The sequence below is a fragment of the Fundulus heteroclitus genome, chromosome 15, assembly GCF_011125445.2.
Source record: "Fundulus heteroclitus isolate FHET01 chromosome 15, MU-UCD_Fhet_4.1, whole genome shotgun sequence".
Classification (NCBI taxonomy): Eukaryota; Metazoa; Chordata; class Actinopteri; order Cyprinodontiformes; family Fundulidae; genus Fundulus; species Fundulus heteroclitus.
Genome location: NC_046375.1, coordinates 4,087,178 through 4,108,362, shown reverse-complemented (window position 1 = coordinate 4,108,362; position 21,185 = coordinate 4,087,178). Strand labels below are relative to the sequence as shown.

At 38.8% G+C, this 21,185-nt stretch overlaps 1 protein-coding gene across 2 annotated transcripts in view; it reads left to right on the top strand.

Annotated features, from left to right (window-relative positions):
* Positions 1-3,857: 3,857 nt before the first annotated feature.
* The window catches only part of esr2a (estrogen receptor 2a), a 34,389-nt gene continuing 17,061 nt past the window's right edge, over positions 3,858-21,185 (top strand). Inside the window, exons 1-3 of one of the 2 annotated variants that reach the window (XM_021323205.2) lie at positions 3,858-4,094; positions 16,072-16,754; positions 18,907-19,073. In XM_021323205.2, coding sequence (XP_021178880.2) covers positions 16,393-16,754; positions 18,907-19,073 — 529 coding nt within the window. In that variant the 5' untranslated portion in view covers positions 3,858-4,094; positions 16,072-16,392. The remainder of the gene's footprint in view (positions 4,095-16,071; positions 16,755-18,906; positions 19,074-21,185) is intronic. The other variant, XM_012875793.3, reaches the window with a different exon arrangement.

Below are 21,185 nucleotides of genomic sequence, written 5' to 3'. Positions count from 1 at the left end.
CCATTGACCGTAATCTACCAACAGGTACAACTGGTCTCTGAATTAATACCCAACTCTGTTAAAATGCTTAATTTTTACTATGTATGAGATCACGATAAATCCTTTCCAAACGTCTTGCACAGTTATTGTGATATTTATTCTGTACAATTCAGCTGCAACTTCAATCTTTTAGTACAGGGGTCTCAAACTGCAGTCCTCGAGGGCCGGTGTCCTGCAACTTATGGATGTATCTCCGTTTAAACAGACCTGGCGCTGATGTTTGCTCATTAGCAAAGCTCTGCAGAGCTTGACTGCATGCTACCACCACCATGTTGCTCATGTTTCACATATTATTATTTTTTTTACTTTGAATAAGCAAGGCAATTTAACAACGGTCAGTGAGGTTTCAGAGCCACTGAAGGCAGAAGGGGCCCAACGCCCTGCCATATGCTCAACATAAAAACAGATAAAAAAATAACAAAAAAAACGTTAAAGAGACCTAAGAGGTTGTTGACATTTAAGATTTTAATGATCTTTAAAAAAAGACTATAACCATTATAACAAAGATTTGATAAAAAAGGAAGCACAGAGAATTTTATGGCTAAAAGCGACTTGTTACACATTAGCAAGCGCTAGTGCCTTTAGCCCTTGTAAAGGTATGTCACTATAAAATTAATAGTTTGTTTTGCATTATTATAATCTCATGCTGAAAATTTAAAAAAAAGAGAGAAAAAACAGAAACAGTTAAAGAAGAGAAGTTTTTTTAAGTGGGGACGCTTTCCCATGTTGGGAAGAAAGCTGTTTTTAACAAAAGTAGACATTCAATCAAATTGGACGCCTCTAACAAATCCCAAAATACAAATATTTTACCAATTTTTAGTTTGGTGTCTAGCAGCTTTTACGCATTAATCCACAATTTCCTCATCTCCTAAGGTTCAAAGACACACAAGCTTCCCCCTCTCAGTCAATTTTTAAAACGGGAAAGGCAAAAAAACAGGCTGTTTTATTGAGGCGAGTGTTCCATGAACTTCACAACAGGAGTAAGCTTCACGCAAACAGCCGTCGCCTTAACCTTTTACTAATCGATCATAGTAAAATGTAAAATGCTGAAAACAATCTAAGCTGTGATGTACAAGCCTGGACAAAAACCCAGGGGTTCTGTATTATGTCAAATTACTTGATGTGAGAATGACACGGTATGGCATCTACTGGGCCCATGCTTGTTTAATTTCATCCACTGACCTTCGTTAGTCCTCCTGCACCTCCTCCTCCAAGCCATATATATATATATATATATATATATATATATATATATATATATATATATATATATATATATATATATATTTGTGTGTATATTTGTGTGTATATATTCTATATTTGTATTTGTGTGTGTGTGTTCTTACGGTATCCAAACTGAACATCACAGCATGTCTCACACTCACAGATCTCCTGCTGACTCTCCTCCCTCCACCCTTCCTGCAGTCTGCTCTTTTCCTCTATTGTTTTCTCATTCATCCATCCATACATACATACATACACACATACACACATACATACATGCATAAATCAAACTAAACTTAACCTTTTCTAGTTAAAAATCTAATTTATTTAAATTAATCCAAACTTGGCTGGATTGTTCTCCATTGAACAAAGATGTTTGAAACTTGAGAGTAATTAAACATTAACTGTATTAGGCAAGATTTTTATCATTTTAAAATATTTTATGTATGTTTTGTTGCGTTTTATTCTAACTTTTTTTATTGGCTGTTATAGTACATGTTGCTAATGGTCTTTTATTTGTTTTGTGGACAGTACTTTGTGACAGTTCAGTTTTTGGAGAATGTTGAATAAATAAACCTTCTGTATCTAAATAGGTCATGTTTGTAAGTGAGAACTGGTTTACAAACACTTTTACTGATAAATTAAAGGTTAAAAAGCTTTTGAAAGCACACAAATGTATATATATATTTCAGTTATTTATTATATATTAAATTGAACGAACCTGGAACTCTGGAACAAATAGTTTTACATTGAGGAATTATTTGTGAAATAATAACTCCATTTGTGATCTGGATGTAATAAAATGTGATGAGAAGTATTTGCCCCTTGCAAATAGCTCCAGTTTTTGCTTTTATGTTGCATAAATGCATTTCAGGTAATTCGTTTTAACATGAGACAAAAGATAACCTGACTGAATAAAAAAAATTGTTTTAAAATGATAATTTAACTTGTTAACAGAGAAAATGGTTGTGAAGTCTTTCTAAAGTTTATAAAGGGTTGGGAATCATCTGCAAGAGAGCAGAATTAATGAATCCATCAATTAGATCTAGGACCTGAAGATACAAAGCCAGCACAACTGTCACATCACCTTCTTGTGAAATGGATTGTTACAATTCAAGCAGATGTAACAGGACACAAATCTTTCAAAATGTACAATTTTTGTTTCCTAAGCGCTTAAAATATGTTTGCAAAAACTTGTGGAACCCCAATTTTTTATAGTGTAAATGTGAGAAGGATCTTTGTGTAATTTCTTTTTTCAGTCCACAGCAGTCACCACTCTTCCATCCCCTCTCCATTCGGGGTGCTGCCTCTCCCTGTGGTTCTCTGCAGTCCCGGAGCCACTTATGTCTCTTGTTCTGAAGATGAAATGTGCTTGATAGTTTCAAATTCTGCAGTGTGGACAACCCCCCGAAAATTCATTCACCCACAGGGCGCAAAAAGTTAGGGATGTCTTCCTGTAATTGGTGGGTTGCTGGTTCGATCCCCTGCTCTGGACGTCACAGTCCTTGGGCTTGCCTGCATGGCCTGCTGGCGGTGGTCAGAGGGCCCTGATGAATGGCAGCTTCGCTTCTGGCAGTCTGCCCCAGGGCAGCTGTGGCTACTAACATAGCTCACCACCGTCAGGGTGTGAATGGGTGACTGTAGTGTAAAGCGCTTTGGGGTCATTGGACTTGATAAAAGGCCATACAAGTATAAGCCATTTACCATTTACTGTTCTGTTTCTCACCGACAGCTTGTTTACAGCTGTCCACGCCACATAGATCCATAATAACACTCCATAGTAACTCTTAAACTGCTTTGTTCTTCTTATTGTTCTTCTTATTTTACTTACTATATTATTATGTCTTTGTTGATTTTATTTCTCGATCTAGGAACTCAAAATGCTGACAGCACTATGCAATGACAAATAAACTCCGGTAGCACTTTACAATAAGGCTGCCCTTATTAATGCCCAATAGATAGTTTACAGATATGTTATCAATTAATCTGTGAACACTTTATAACTCATCCCAAAGAGTTTAGTGGACAAAAGCAACTGATCGGTTTATGCTTAAAAGGTATTCAGTTAGTCTGAAATGTTTAATATGAGCAGCTCTAGATGAAATGTATAGCTGAAGAGATTAGGCTCAATATTTGGCAAGAAAACGGTCAGTTTTGGGTCTTGCACGCCCTTAATTAATGCATAATAAACAATTAGGAATGAGTTATGAAAAGTGTTTACAGAATAACTAAAACATGTTTTGCAATCTGTAAGAGGAGCCTTGCTGTAAAGTGGTACCTATCTTATGTTGTCTGATGTCTTCACTTTACACTTCTTTCATACTTTAAGCACAAATGTGTCAAAAATGAATGCAAACGTTTCTCAGTGTTGCAGCAATGTTGTAGGTCAGGGGATGAAACTTTCAGTAACTAAAATATATAGAATATATGGATTTTCCACAACACATTTGTTTTTATTTTTCAAAAGAGAAATGTTTAATTCGTCCAAGTCGGTTCATTTTTTATTTTTTTATTTTTTTTTTGCGCTCCACTTTTCTTATTTTGAAGGAACCAACCGGAACCTGCGCGCCTCACGCCGTCCAGCTTCGGCTTATTTATTTCCCTGAAGGCAGTTGGTGGTTAGCTTGAGAGCTGGAAGTTGCGTGCCTTAAATCAGAGCAGCCTGGCAGCTTGGAGCGACTCTGCGCTCGGACTTTGCGCGTCTCGGGACGGACGGAGCGCAGCGGTACTCCCGCGTTGTTTCGCTCTTCGCTGACACCGCGGCGGGACTTCAAGGCGCTCAGGGCGGACAAGTTTCATCTGCAACAGGAGCTTCTTACTTGGGGGAGCAGGTAATTCTATTTTCCGGGTTGTTAAAGTAATAAAAACAGCCTCCAGAAAGAGAGAGAGAGAGAGAAAGAGGGACAGCCGAAGGCCTGGAACTGCGCGTTTCAGACTTATCTGATCAGGCCGGTTAACAGGTGGCGGGGTGAACTCATGCAACAAGCCCGGCTGCTGCAGGCTCCAGTAATCATTACCAAATCTCAGCTGAACAACCTGCCTTTTAAAAACAGCCCTTCAGCTCCCATGGAAGTTGCAAACTATGTCAAACAGCAGAAACGGTAAAAGCCGCGATCTCCTCTGTGCTTAATAAGGGCTCTCTGGTGCGTTTTTTGAGGATTGGTGTTTTAGATTTCAACAAGTCCAAGACGTTTCAGAAAGCCCATATTATCAGTCAGCTGTTCTGATATGGAAGAGCTCACAGGATGACATTCCTTTTTACTCAGGACCCGCATGCTGCCCCATTCACCGTCAGAGGCGTCACAATCAGTTCAAGCTCCACAAATACGCAGACACATTTTAGAAACGGGTTCCTTCCTTTGACGTGGACCTAATTTCTTTGGAGTCAGTTTGATGCCTTTTTTTCCCAGGCAGTTTCCGTTGATTATTTGCAGTGTGAATTTTATATTATTTGCCAATATAAAAATTCAATCCAATCCAGCTTTATTTCTAAAGCGATTTAAAACACCATACAGAACCAAAGTGCCATACTGATTTAAAAAAAATAAGAAACATAAAACAGCGGTAAGAGAGCAATCATACAATACACACTAAACAGGTAAAGCAACAAAATCGAGTAGAAATCGACATCTGAACACAAATGGTGTCAAAGGTCAGATCCAAGACTTTAGTTTTAAAACCAGAGTGAGAGGAGGCCTGTCTAATTTGCACTGGTAGGTTATTTCACATCTTCGGAGAACGGACCCCCCTCCCCAAGCTTCGTCTTCGGAGCACAGAGGAGCTGCTGGTGTTGTCCTGAAGGAAGCAAGGGTGTATAAAAGTGGAGGTGCTCGGGTAGGATGGGGGAACACCACAGAGGGCTTTAAGAACAAATAAAAAGGTTTTAAAAGAACTCCTAAAATGTACCAGCAGCTGGTGCAGAGAAGCTAAAATGGTGGTGATGTTGTCATATTTATCTGTGAGTTTTGTACCCTCTGGATCTGGGCAAGTGTAGAAATGAAGGCGGCTGGTGACAAAGGCAAAAATCACAATCTCAAAGTGGTTCATGAGAAACAATTGATTTTTATTTTAGCCAACTTCATCAAATTTATAAAAGCTTGATCTGACGACAAGGTAAGCTTTTTGTCCACTTTAAACCCCTGGATTAGTGATGGCTGTTTTAGTGCAGATAGCTAAGGGTCTCATCTAAAGTGGGGGGTTTCAGCTGTGCTACCAAAAGCCCTGACTTCAGTTTTACTTTCACATGGTTTCAGGAAGCTGAGAGCCATCCAGGCCTTTATGTCACCATGACATTGTTTTGGTGATCTACGTTTTCTTTGGTAGTGGGACATAAATCTGAGTGTCGTCTGCGTAACAGTGGAATGACATATGAAGGTAATGGTAAAAAAATGCTACTTTTAAAGTTTAGCATCTGGACATATATAGTTAGGTTTATTTTTATGATAATGTATATATTCTAGGGCTGGACGATAATTCAATAACGATATATATATATATATATATATATATATATATATATATATATATATATATATATATATATATATATATATATATATATATATATATATATATATTGATTGACGTATATCAATGATAGAAAAAAGGGTCGATGAAAAGTTCAATAGAACAAAGGTTTTCCTTCCTTATGCATTTTAGCCATGTAGGTTAATAATACAGTCGTTACATCCTTACAACCAATCACAACACAGAACCAGGGCTACACTTAAAATACATCTTTTAAATTTGTTGATCATTATCTATATCGATCAATATGATTTCTATTTTATCAATATGCTTTTTTTTCCTATATCGTCCAGCCTTAATATATTCTAAATGTAATAATTAACCCAACAGTCATGGTTTTGGACTGTTTCATGCAGAACCCAGGACCTTCACACTGCACGCAGCAGTGCTACCAACTCCACCCCCTTCAGCTTCTAAACGTTTATGTGCAACATATTACATGTCAGAAGATGGAAGTGTTTAAATAAAACACATAACTACTGCGACTGTGGCTCACTGGGTAGTAGCCGTCATGCAATCAGAAGGTTGTGTGTTTAATTGCAGCTTCCCCTTGTCGCATCTCATTTTCCCCCTTGGGCAAGGCATTTATCCCCAAGTTGCCTAACCCACTTCATATATTATTATGTATCGGTGTATTAATGTGTGCAGCTTAGTGAGTATGATTGGGTTAATATGTCCATGGTGTAAAGAGCTTTTAGCGGTCAGTATCACTAGAAAAGCGCAATATAAGTTCCGTCTACTGGTTTTTGTAAGATTATCTTGTGCTGTTCACTGTGTATTAGTGTTAATACGCACATAAAAATATAATCTTTATTGTGGGACCTCCCTGCTTTTCCATCTGAGCAGTTAATAATGATTGTTTTTGTTGTATCAAGAGCACCCACTCTGAGCCCATTGTAATACTTTTAAAGTATTTTTTTCACAGATTCACTAGACTTATTTATTACTTTCATTTTATTTTTATTTCCTGTTTTTGCTTTACAAGTGTATGTTAGTTCCTCTTTTCATGCTCTAAATATTCAATTTGTTTTATAAGGCACTTTCTTCATGGACACTTTGCTTCCCCGGCTGTCCTGATCCATTATTTCATAATGTCAGATATTCTGAATACTGGGGTTTCAAAAGTTTCCTTACACTCCAGTTACGCCTCGGACCAAAGGTATTCCTCAGACCGGGCCCTTTACAAGATCTAAAGCTCCTCTGGGGCCACACGCCTGTCCTTACCTAAACCACATATTTTCACGGTAGATAAAGTCCTGGACTACGTTACTTCGACGTCCATAGTTAAGTCCTTCAGGGCTGCGGGCTGCCAAACATCTGCTCCAGAAACCGAAACACCTGCTGATGGTAAAATGCGGGCTCGGAGCTCACAATCTGGATTCAAATAAATATTTTGCGATGCAGGATATTGTGAAAAGTGATAAATAAAAAGAAGAACAACATAAATAATTCCTTTGTCTCACCTGCTTTGCCCTTTCCATCTCCTCCACCGCTCTTGCATTTCACTCCTGCTTTTCCTGCAGAAAAAGACTAATAAACTTTCGTCCTTGCATGGGTCTGATTTGCACAAGCTGTTTGGTTGTTCAAGGGAAATATTGTTATGAACGTATGAAAACAATCCCCCCCCCTGACACTGTAATCCAATTATTTTTTATCTGCCTTTTACATTTTTGCGAAAAGTCCACCAAAGGGCAGAAAAAACAAATTAACACCTTTTTTTTTAAATTTGTAATCCGAGTTTGAAGTGATTATGGGACTTGTCGGATGATTTTCAGTTTAATTTGATTTCATTTGTTTATACAGTGCAGAATAAGATTAAATGTTCTCTCAAGGCCCTTTACAAGTCAATCAGATCTAATTTATACAGAGAAATGCAACCCTATCATGCAGACTGATTGCATACGTTGTGAAACCTTTCTTCCATTTATAAAAAGTTATGTCTGTGTCTATGTGAGGAAACCCACCCGAATCCCACTTCCGATTCTTATTGACTTGAGATGCAAATAATCATTCGAAAACTCTGCAGGGGCTCAACTGACACATTATTAATCTTTTACGAGTACTTGATGGCGTTTTAAAATAAACTTTATTATTCAGAAAGACCAATTTACTGTGCGGCTAGCAGAAGGAAAAAAAATCCCTGAAAAAACACAATAAGAGTCTCAAGTGCAGCTGTAATGCACCTTGATCTTCAAACATTACACTTTAAAAAGAATAGCGTTGTGTACAGTATTGTTTTTTTTTTTTACTTTCCACTCCATGAGCCTGATTGTGGGGTGCGTTGATGACTATTATTTCAGCCTGACTTTATTTAATTATGGATATTTATCAAATTGCCTGCTATATGTAAAATTAAATTGCTGCTAGTCCTATCACTAATACTGCTGATTATGATAAAGAGTTTGATCATTGTATTAATGCCGCCTGGTGTGCTGTTAGTAAATAAACTTGTAGCATAATTTAACATATCTTGACAAAATTATGGTAAAACAAATAACTGTAATCAATTTCCTCACAGTAACCATGATGGTAGATTTTCATACATTTGCATCCCTTCATGGCTACAACCTGTATTTATGTTGGTTTTGCTGACTCTGGCTCTGTAGGGATAGATGTGCTCTTCAATTGGCCCCTAATGTTTTGCCTTGCATCTTTATAAGGCTTGTGCTTTAATTTTTATTATTTTGAAGATGAGTGACTCAGACCAGCATATGAGAAAATGTTTCAGTGTGAATCAGTAAACTGGGCAGAGGGGTTACCATTTAAGTAGTTCATATAAAACACAGTTTAATAGTCTAGTTGAGACCAGGAACGGTGACATCATGTTTAAATTTATTAAGTTACAATTATGTCTGGCTGTCCTTTATCTAAAATGTTGAGCTGTACAGTGTTGGTATTTATTTGTTGGATTGAAAAAAACTTTTTTTTCTTCTTTTTTTTTAGATGTTGATGGGAAATGACAAGGTTTAGAAGTTTTTTTTATTATTTTTTTCTTAAGGGAGATGGACAGTAACTCTTTAGATTTAGATTTTCATGCGTGAGAAATAAATGTATCACTAAACTAGAGCCATTTAATGAGAGAATTCCATTATGGGAAGAGAAAGAAACTGGAACTTGGTGATTTTTTTTTATTTTTTTTTTATTGGCTCAACGATTAACTTAAAACCCAGTAAACGTGGGTGTTAATTTCTTTTTTAATTACAAAACTTGTAGCTCTGCACAAAATCAAATATTGGAATTGAGTTTAGTTTAGATTAGCTGAAAATGGTTAAATAACAAACCCTGAAGGATCACATTTAAGTTTCTGATGCTAAAAAGCTATTAACAATGTGTGTTTCCCTTTGGACTTAACTGATAATGTTCTTTTTTTAGCTTTGTGTCTTTTCACATCTCCACCATCGGATCTTTACTGTATATAGAAACACACAAGGTCTTTCAGAGCTGCTCCACATCCTCTTCCGCCTGGATTTTAAGGAGGCAGTGAACTTTTAAGGATGGGAAAACGACACGGCCTTGAGCTTTTGTGGAATCTAGCTAATGGCCGGGAGGACTACAGATTCGGCTTTTTATGACTTGGACGTTAGTTTGTATGTGATTTTTGGAGCGCCATATGCTTTTTTGGCTGTGGAGGTGCAGGATATAAGCCAGAACATAATTTGGACAGCGGATTTTGATTGCACCACTTGGTTTGATATGAGATAACCTATCCAAAGTGTAATACCTAAACGTTTCTTGCCCTTGTTTTTTCTTTTTTTTTTGAAGTGATTTAGCTTGGACAGACCAGAAGACATTAAGTTTGACTTTTAAGATTTTACATCCCTTGAACTTGTTCCTGTATTACATTTGATCCCTCCTCCTCCCACTTAATGCATCTCCTCCCGTAAAAGGTTAGAGGAAAAAGAAAATGTAAAACTCAAGTCTCTGAGTAACATTTACCAGCTTTTCTAGGTTCAGACGGCTCCATTAGTGGCGGCAGGATGAGCAGCGGCGTGGAGCGCGAGGGAGTTTTTCTCCCACAGTGAGCTGCCAGCTCCCGGAGACTGTGACAGCAAGGAAGTTTGAAGGCAAGGTCAGAGCTTCAAAAGGAACACGAGCCCATCCACATCTGCTTTTAGGCAGAAACTGTTGTCAAAGAAGCAGGGAAAAAAAAAAAAAAACCTTGGCAGAGGATCTTTGCGACTCTTAAAGTGACTCATCTGTGTTGGGTGGAAGACGTTTGGCTGCAGGCGCAAGGTCACGGCAAGCGCTGACACTAAACTAGACGTTCTGAGACAGATCACCTTAGAAATGTCTTAGGGTTGAATTGAGAACATGACCTACCTATCTATCTATCTATCTATCTATCTATCTATCTATCTATCTATCTATCTATCTATCTATCTATCTATCTATCTATCTATCTATATATATATATATCTCTATCTATCTATCTATCTATCTATCTATCTATCTATCTATATATATATATATATATATATATATATATATATATATATATATATATATATATATATATATCCTTAAGCCTTGCTTTCTTTTTATACATTTTGTGTGAGTGTAATAAACGTCTTTAATCTTTCCACATTATTCTCTAGAAAGCGATAAGCCAACAAACCGTGTAATTAAAACCTGAAACTGAATATGGAAAACTCTCTGATTTCATGGCTTTAAATCACCGTGTGCTTGAGGAAGGGAATGATTAAAACCCTCCTTTTTAGAAAAACCGAGGAGGGTGATTAATGGCACCGATGCCCAGGCAACGTGGTAGATGGTCGTTGAGATCGTTTTTTTTGTGTGAAGAGTTGGGTTTTAAACATATCTGGAGCTGCAGTCAGCGCTAATTAAAACTAAAATAATTTGTTGGCTTTCCGGAATGGTAAACGGACTCTTTTCCAGTCATACTGACCACTCAAAGCGCTGTACACTATAGCCACATTCATCCAATCACACTGACACATCCATACACCAATACTTAGGCATCTTGGGGCTAAGTGCCTTGCCCAGGGGCACATCTACGTGTGACACGGGGGAAGCTGGAATCGAACCCACAATCTTCCAATTGCCAGACGGCTACTGATCCACAATCACCCAAAATGAGGATTAAACATGTAGACAATATACCCAAATAGGGAAAATTCAGAATCAATTGGAAAGAAAAGCTAAATTCTCCTTGGATTTACTGCCTTAGAGTAGTTGGGGGTGGGACCTTATGTTGCCTTGTGTTAACTGTATTATAAATTGTCCCTGACACAGTGTTTTCCCGTAACAGTGTTTGCTGTTACTCTACTTATGGTTGTCTTTATATCCACTTTTGTTAGTTTAATATGAACTTGCAGCTACCTTTTTAATGGGGGACTTATTGTGCAAGCTTCCCTGTCACAAATAGTAGCAAGACCCCTTCGAACTGGAATGGCGTGACTCTTGTCCCCAGGGTCTATATGAGCATTACTGAGTGCTTGAAAATTTGGAAAACTTTATTTTAGTATGATTTAATTCATCATATTATCTTTTCACTGCTGCTTTATGGCCTTCCCATCATGTTAATATTATAGCCCTGCCAAAGGGTTTGCTTAAAATCAGCAGAATTTCCATTAACTTAATTCTGTTTTATTGATTATAGCATCAATTCAAAACGCATGTCATTTCAAGGCACGTTACATAGTCAATTGAATCAAATCATTAACCATTTTGGTTAAAAGGTTTTCTATCTATGAAAAGCCAGCAGATTGCGTGGAGTCATTGACTTGCAGCATTCGGAGCGTGTAGTCACAGTGGATAGTCATCTGCATTGTGCCGTTGACTTTGCAGCAATCCCTCAAACCAGGGATGCATGTAGTGATGGGGGGGGGGGGCTGCCCTTTTAACAGGAAGAAAAACCTCCAACAGAACCAGGCTCTGTGTGGACGGCCATCTGCCATTACCAACTGGGGGTTTGAGAAGACGGAGCAGAGACACAAGGATTCGATGATGTAGGGAAGGCCATCGGTATTTTTATTAGCCCCTCAGCAGAAGCAAAGGCTGCAATGAGCGAGTTTTCTGTGCAGAATGCCACATATTAGCGTCAAAGTAATGTTTTCTCCAGGTTGGGGCTCTGTTGAGTGTTGGCATGTCTCAAAAGTGTTGTCTTTTTTTTCCTATTGACCACTTTATGCTCATCATATTGAGGCTCTCGAAATCAAATAATGTTTATTAATTGAACTGCAGCTGTTGTGAAGTTATATTATGAATCACATTTTTCTTCCTATTCCTTATTTTTTTGCTGCATACTATGAAAGGGGTCTTCTCTTGGACAGAATGGAAAATTAATTTGGCAGAAGAACTGTACATGATGAACTGAAAACTTAATCAGCTAGCAGGCAGCTGCACAATTTGGAGGTGTGGGTACCTCTCCCTAGCTGTGAGCCATAGAGCTCAGTTCACATGGCCCGATGAGGTTTTCATGGAGAACGAGGATTGTTCGGTTTATATAATTTATGTGCGATTCTTTTGACTGCACCAAGAGCAGTGGAAACATACCCTGCGCATTGCAGGCACACTGAGTGTGTTACAGTAAATCATTTGCAGTGCTGCCACCCCATAGGTCAAGCACTGTTCAGCACTGTAAACAGCACTGTTCATGATGCACCCTCCTAGACCCCACAGAGGCCATCAATAGTTCAATATTTGGTGATAAGTGGGTTTTAGGGGTTCGTTGCTGTTGATGAAAATCCCCTGTAATAAGACTTAACTTAATAAGACTTAACAGGACCTGGCTGGGCCCTGGTCAAAAACTCCTTAATATGTGCAAGGCAGATATGTTGGGAAGTCTTCAAATAGATTTTCCAGGGACTTCATAAATATACATAAGTATATGTATATTTATGTATACCTAGAATCTGTAGAACTTATATTGTTGACATTACTGAAGAGATTTGATATTTTTCTTCTTGGGAAACCTAACCCTTTTTTTTAAACAGGACCTCTTCAGGAGAAACCTTTTCTCGACAGTAGGGGATTGAAAAAAATAATAAGCCCTTAAAAATGAAAGAAAAGCACATTTATATTGGTTTAGGTTCTCCTAATAGGTGTGCACCATGAGAAAGCCTCACTGTAGTAGGCTAGTATTTTATCACATTTCTTTTTTTTTTTACTGTTTCTAGATTTATGACGCAAGTTGTAGAATTTGCAATTATTTTATTTATATTCATTCCAAAAGAAGAGAGGCTGACTTAGGACTACGTCTGAAAAAAAAAATGTTTAACAATAATTAAAGTATAATAAATAAAAATGTTAATGCATATTAGCAATTGTAAAAAGATCATCTCTGAACTTCCAGAAAAACAGTTGTGCAAACTGCGGCCTGTCACAGCAAAGATTCTTACAAAGTCCAACTTTGGTTGCAACACCCTGGTCTGTTCTTTGAATTTTGACGTTGCTATGTAAGCTAGAGAATTTAAATGCGTTCTTCTCAGATTCTATAGTTTGCCTTTCATTATTTGTCAGATATTTGTTAGTCTCTGTGGGTTGCCAAAATGATTGAATAATTAAACAAAAAAACAAAAAAAAGTTAGTGAGTTCAGTTTGGTGCAATTCAGTTCTGTCTGAAATCACAAATATTAGAGTACACAAATGAAATAAATTAAAGGTAAGACCTGATCCGGTTTTTAGGTGTAACATAAAAATGCATTGGCAGAGCAGCAACATGTCGGAAGATCATGTTTAAGAATTGTACTAACAATTCTTCTTGATTAGATCACAAATGTCTTTGTGACCTAATCCACAGCACCTTTTGATTTGACAAAACACAAACACCTTGAGGCTAGTAAGTAATTAAAAATAAACAGTGACACATTATGTCTTTAATGTTTCCCACAGTTTGCTTTGGATCATTTCAATGTCAGATGTCTTGGAAAGAGCTGCAATAATATTTGTGTTTCTCACATGGCGCCAATTGTTGCTGAGCTTTTACAGCTGCAAAAAGGATGTTTCGGTTTAATTTGAGGTGTAAAGTATAAAAAAAAAAAACACACTTTGCCTCAAGTCACAGCTTCCAAAGTAATCCACAATTACCTGCTATGTTCTGTATCCGATTAGTGGCGCTTTTCAACAGAACTCATTTCATTCTGACTTTAATCAAGCCAGAGCTCTGTTGGCTGAAAAAGAACAACCTTTCTCTCTGGTATTTGTCATATTAGTATTATTTTTTTAAATTCTGGGTAAGAAATTAAATGGCTTGCCGTCGAGGGCTTTGAGCCAGAAAGCAGAGACATTGTGTACCAACTTTGACGGAAGACAAACTCCTGCCGTGCAGGAATGATTCACTGCGCTGTGTTTGGTGTTGGAAGAATAAACTAGCAGCTCGTTATACTATACAGGACCTGGCTGTGCACTGCAATATTAATGTACCAGCTGTCTTGCCTTAATCCTATCATCGGCGTTTTCGTCATTGCACTGCCCTCTCTAACTGAGAAACAGTGAGAGGAAAAGGATTTACTACAAAAAGTTCACTGTAGATCATAAACAGCAGAGGGAATGTTGGAAGAGCTTTCATTTTTCTTTTACTAATATTGGCGTTAGAGCACACCAGGAAGTGGGATTCACACATGCATGAAGACTAATAAACAGAAATCGCTCTTTGGCTGCTATGCATTCAGCACAAACTTTATAAGAGCGGAACAGAATAGAAATGACCTTTTTATTGCAATATATTAAAAAAAAATACTGTCCTGTTACTAATGGCATAATCAAAAATGACCGACGTGTGCAACTGAGTAGGGTGCAAAACATGTATGTATATTTATGGTTCACAAACACCAACAGAGTATTAAGATAGAAATTTCCACTTATTTAGGTATTTGAAGCTACCAGGTATTTTTTTCTTTGTTATATTATAAATCCCTTTTTTCATTAGTGCCACACAAGGTCTAATTATTTTATAATCAATCCAACAGGGGTGAACTCCCAGCCCCTGCTGCCCCATGAATAAACAATTAAGAAGTGTTAATGTCTGTATGATTTTGATTTAATAGAAAACATAGGCGTAAAATTAAAATCAATTGTCTTGCAACCAATTGGAAAATAATTCATCATTTCCATCTCAAAAACAAGGTTTTATTAAAAACGTGGATGTAGTTTCTTATCGACTTTTGCTTTTAAACGTCTTATGTTGCATCAATTAAAAGTCACCAAACATATTTCAAGCATATAGTCTGAATGCCTAGTATTAAAATCATTAGCTTATCTCAGTCCATACAGTTATTTGTGCCATGCATGTTGTGCATGGTGATATTGAGATAAAAATACTTTGCAGTGTACTGCATAAGTTTACTGTTACCTCCTTTTATTTTTATTTTCATGACTAAATATTCAACAAATTACAAACTGCATTCTCAGAAATCCATGATCAGTTTGGAATATTTCGGCTCCATGTGTTGCTTTTAAAGCCTGTTTAAAACTAATGGTGTTTTATTGCCTCCAAAAACACCAGAAAACAAACAAAGAACAAAGTCTCAAACCTAAGAAAAAAATTCTCTTTTTCTTCCAGCCATATATAATTGTTTTTATGCTACAAATATATTTTCATTCATTATCTCATGATAACAGAAGAAAGACCTTTTTGGGAAACATAAAAGTTAATTTCTAGCAATAATTGACAAGGAGGAGAAATCATTTTCAGCCTCACTAAGGGATTTTCATTTAACCAACCAGTCGGTATTCCCTCTGTTCAGCTCAAATGTTAAGGGTCTCTGGGTTTTGGGCCTGTTTATCATTGTTTGTGCTCCTGCAGAGCTGTATGCGGGCTATGATTCAAGTCCTACACTCCATATTTCATACTAAATTGGCTAAAGCGGCTTTATCTCGTGTTCTTAAACCAAACTATTACAGCCAAAAAAAAAAAAAAAAAAAAGTTTCGCTATTTGGGTTTAAAAAGCAATCAATAAAAAGAGTTTTCAGCCATGTTTAGGAAAAGTTTGCAAGATGACCTAAGTTTGGAGGCGCCCATCCCAGCTTCAAGTCCCAACCTGTGGAACTTTGTCGCATGTCTTCCCTCTCTCTCTCTCTCTCTCTCAACCCCATTTCTTGTCAGCTTACTATCAATTAAGGCCATCGGTGTCAAAAAAGGAAGAATAAACCCCTAAAATTTTTTAAAAACACTTTAATATTTAGTGTGAAGAAGCCAGTCTGGCAGTAAAATGGGCTTGCGTGCCTGCGCCAGTTAAAAGTCTAGCTACAGCAGCTTGGACCAACTGGTGTGGCCCAATCTGTGACTCTGCTGTGACACTTTCTGTCTTTGTTTTTCAGGGTCAAAACCTCTTGACACAGATTCAGACCTGCGACTAAGAATCACGTGGTGGAGTTCCACAGAGCGGGACCTCTGGCTGCACTTGACGACGAGTGTCATCACTTCTCTGATTTAAACTGGACCCTCTCCGGTGTGGATTTCTCCACGGATCCCCTTCCGCTCGGACGACCTTGCCCAACGCTGACATGTTGAACTGAGCCGCGGCTACAAACGACACCAAGGCCTCTACCAGTCTCAGGACGTCGCTGAACTAAACGGGGAACAATCGATCTTTGCGGACGATGTCGTAATTGTCGGGTTTCCTGAGAGCTCCTGTTGTGATGGCCGCCGCCACCTCTCCAGAGAGGCACCAGCCCCTCCTGCAGCTTCAAGAGGTGGACTCCAGTCGAGTCGGCAGTCGCATCCTGTCTCCCGGTCTGACCAATGAAGCCATCTGCATCCCGGCCCCGTACACCGACCTGGGCCACGACTTCACCCCCATCCCTTTCTACAGCCCGACCATTTTCAGCTACTCCGGTCAGGGGATATCCGAGTGTCCCTCTGTCCATCAGTCGCTGAGCGCCTCCTTGTTCTGGCCCGGCCGCGGCCACGTGGGAACTGCCTTACCCCTGCACCGCTCCCAGGCTCGGGCGCAGCACGCCCAGGCTGCTCAGAACCCGTGGGAGAGCGTTTTAGCCAGCAGGTAGGATGGTAAACGCTCGCCTTTCCAGAAGCATTTCACACCCTTTGAACGTTTTCACCATTTACAACCACAAACATCAGTGAATTTTGCTATAACTTGTTTTTTATGAGAGAGGCCAACAACAAGCGACTCATGGTTATAAAGTGTAAGGAAGTGGATAAATGGGTTTTCATTTTTGGTCTTAAATAAAAAACTGAAAATGGTGGCCTGCATTTGTTTTCACCCCCCTTAATTCTGATAACCTTAAATAAAATCCTGTGTAACTAATACCCTTCAGTAAATTGGTAATTTAAAAAAAAAAAAAATCTGTATAAATGAAGCTTTTCTGTATTAAATACAATGCATTTTCTCAAAAGTATGGAAAGCTATAAGAGTTCCTGTTTAGAAAGCCACATAAGGGAGACGGCAAACATGTGGAAAAATGTTCTCTGGGACCAAAGACGGCACATAATCCTAAACTCGCTATCAACCATGGTGAAGCACAGTGGTGGCGGCATCATGCTTTAGGCTTTGCTCTTCTTCAACAGGGACAGAGGAGGACAATCCTTGAAGAAAACCTGTTCACGACTAGATTTTAAACTTTTATAGTGTGTTTCTAAGGCCCTTAAGGGTCTGGCCCCACCCTACATTGTTGATTTATGCGTGTGTGGTAGATCCCTGGGGTCATCATCCCAGGTCTTCTTAAATGTTCCAAGAACTAAATATAAACACTGGGGTGACTGGGCATTCTGAGCCGCGGCACTCTGGAACCGGATCCCTCTGGATTTACACTCAGTCACTGACCTTGGTCTTTTTAAGTCCAAACTTAAGACATTTTTATTCAGGAAGGCTTTTAATACTCAGAAGCACTGTGGCATTTTATTCCACATTACTCTTAGTTGATCTTTTATCTGTTTTGAATGATTTATGGTACAGTACTTTGGCCGTCTAGCTGGCTGTTGTAAACAGCTATATAAATGAATAAATGAAATGAAGGCTGCGAAAGACTTGAGACTGGGGTGGAGGTTCACCTTCCAGCAGGACAACAACCATAAACGCGCAGCCAGAGCTACAATGGATTTAGATCAAAACATATTAATTTTTCAGAATGTCCTAGCCAAAGTCCAGACATAAAACTATAATTTGGAGCAAAACACACCTCAAAAGGCTCGCAAATGTTTCTACTTCGAAAGGTGTCTCTACAAACTGTTGAATCAGGGGGGCTGAATGCATATGAACAGTACACTTTTGAGATTTTTATCTCATTTTCCTTAAATTGTGCAATGCTGGTGTTGTTTCATCACCTAGATCCCAGCTAAACTCATTGAATGTTGTGGTTGTAACATGACAGAATTTTGAAACGGGTCAAAGCTGTAAGAATCCTCCTGCAAGGCCCTCAGAATTAAGTACCAAATACAACTGTACGGATTTTACAGAGCTATTATTTCATCATTTGAGTCCGATTGTACAGTAATGATTCAAACCAAAGCAAAGTTGGCTTGAATTTAGGGCTGGACAATAATTCAATAACAAAATATATATAGCTCGATAGACGTGTATCGATGATACAAAAAAGGTCATTAAAAAGTTCAGTAGAATAACAGTTTTCCTTCCCTTTTTTTTCTAGCTATGTAGATTAATATTACAGTCATTACATCCTCACAGCCAATCACAAACGCAGACCCAGGAACTAATCTCCGCCCCCTTCAAAGAGCATGGATTCTTTTTTTCTGTATAAAAAACTTGCAGTTTTGGTAAAAAGTTGGTTGAATAAAGGGTGGGGTTTGATTTCAGCGTTTCTGTGTTCTGTTTCTAAAAAAAGGTTGCTAAGAAAGCATAAAATGGGTAGTGCTGCACATATATATGTATTGAATTTGTTGATAATTATTGATATCATAAATATGATTTCTATTCTACCTATATGCTTTTTTTCAATCTCGTCCAGCCCTACTAGAATATATATATTTTTTAATGAAAACTGAGTTTGGATCACCCTCCTGCATTATTTACCAGCCTAATAAGGCCATCGTTAAGCCAAAAAAAAAAAAAAAAATCACTGTCATCACAGTATTATTATTATTATTAGTGATTATTATTATTAGATTTTTTTTTTGTTTTTGTTTCTGTGTGTGTGTGTTTTTGTGAGAAATAATGACTTGAAAGTATCTGTTAGTAAGAGTGCGAGGAGGCTGTCCCAGGAGAGCGAGGAGGCCGTGGTGTCTTCAGGCGGCAAGGCCGACCTACACTACTGCGCCGTGTGTCACGACTACGCCTCAGGGTACCACTACGGCGTGTGGTCGTGCGAGGGCTGTAAGGCCTTTTTCAAGAGGAGCATCCAAGGTGAGGCTAAAGGATTGAAAAGCGCAGGATCTTTTGATTTTGTGATTTAAAAACAACCCAACCATTTCTTTTAACCCTCTTTGATTTAATTTTGCCTAGAGTTACTTTCTTTTAGAATTGTCTTAAAGGGCAAATTTGCTTTTAAATCCTTCAGTTGTGGTCTATATAAAGTGGAGCAGCCATGGTTTGGTCTGAATTCTTTGTCAGTGAAGCTCAAGAGACCCATTATAACCCATTATCAGCAGCCTCTGAGTCCGCTTCTGTTTCTTCTGTTTCATGTCGTTTTGATGGGGCTCTTCGCCCCCATCCCCTACCATCTCCCACGGTGTTCCCTTTCACCATTGTTTTTTTTTTTTTTTTGCAGTTTAATGGCCAATATTCTATTATCTAGTGCAAAATAAAAATGTTATTCCCAAATGTATTAAAAACTCAGTGGAAGACGTTTCCGTTCAGCCGTATATAAGTCAGAGTCTGACCCGGAGCAAGAGTAACCTGACTCTAGCCAGATTGATTTCGCTCCGCCTAGCTTCACTTACATCCATCTGGGACCTCTTCCATAGAAAGTGATTTCTCCAACCAATTTTATTGTCTAGCCAATCAGGACGCAGGGCTGGAGTTTCATAGATGTGACGTAGCGGAGAAGCGACCGTGAGACTGTTTTGATTCAGACAACAATGGCGGCTCGCATCGAGGAAGCAAGCGTTAACATTGATGCTGCTATTTCTTCCATGTTGTCCAATCTACCTAATATTGTTTCATTAAAAGAACATCAGAGAACGGCTCTGAAGGCTTTTGTTGGTGGAAACGATGTTTTCGCCCTTCTCCCGACCGGATTTGGCAAGTTTTGTTTTCCGGGGCGCGTCCGCGGCGGAGCGGTTAGCGTGAACCATATAAGGAGGCCTTTAGTCCTCGACGCGGTCGGCCCAGGATTGACTCCGTCCCGCGGCGCTTTGTCGCCTGTCTTCCCCCCTCTTCCTGTCAGCTCACTGTCAATAAAACGCGTGCAACTAGAGCCACAAACACATAAAAAAAAAAAACGTTTTGTTTTTTCCTGCGTCGCTCTCACAGCGTCACGGGTTGGCTTCGGTGTGAGTGGTTGAAATAGCACGTCGATAAAGATGACAGACAAGTGGCTTATCCAATCATATGCAAGGATTTTTGATAAGGGCCAGCCTTCAAAAAAGGCAATTCCTATGGAGAGGTCCCAGATGGAGCCCTCAACTGAGCCCTCAATCAGATAAGGTCTCTGGGCAAATCCCTCATAGTTACTGGCCAAAATATACTGAAGCATTCGTCCTTGAAGTGCTTCGGACAAATGAGGAGGACTTTCCGCACCGATCCCATGAAAACCAAAGTTAGGGAGTTTGTCCCGTACTGGTAGTACTGGTTGCCGGATTGATCCCCCGCTCTGACCATCTCAGTCGTTGTGTCCTTGGGCAAGACACTTTAGCGACAACTAACCATGGCGGAAAAAGCGGTGGGACGCCTATCACCTTATTTAGACGTTCCACATAAAGAGCTGTGACGTAACAGTGGAGAAAACGTAACAGACAAGAAAGAAATCTCAAGGGCTTTAAAAATATGACCCCAAAATAATCTAAAAATATCTAAACAACACTTTGGGAGACTAAATTAAACTTTTTAGCATGTCCAGAGGCCGAAACACACAGCAAAACATATAAGAGCTGATTTTTAAGTGGATTTTTTTATGGTATTTCCCCTTTAATACTCTAAATTATATGACTGTGTAGACCCATCACTCAGTAGTTTAGAAATGTCAGCCCACAAAGCTTTAAGGATCCATATTCAGTACAGGAAAAACCTAATTCTTTTCTGGATTTTTCCCTGTAATTTCAACAGCATTTTTTCCACAATAACATGGTCTTTTTGGTTTAGGACATGTGGTTGTATATACAGCCCTCCACATTTATTGGCACCTCTGGTAAAGATTTGGGGAAAAAAGACTTAAAATAAGTCAATCTGCTGTTGCTTTAGGCTAATTTTACATCATAAAGTTTACTGCAGTTCTCCAGCGGAGCGCTGAGGGTTGTTACCTCCATCGTTGCCCCTCTCAGGGTGTGTGGTGCGACAGGATAAACCTGGGTCCTCGCC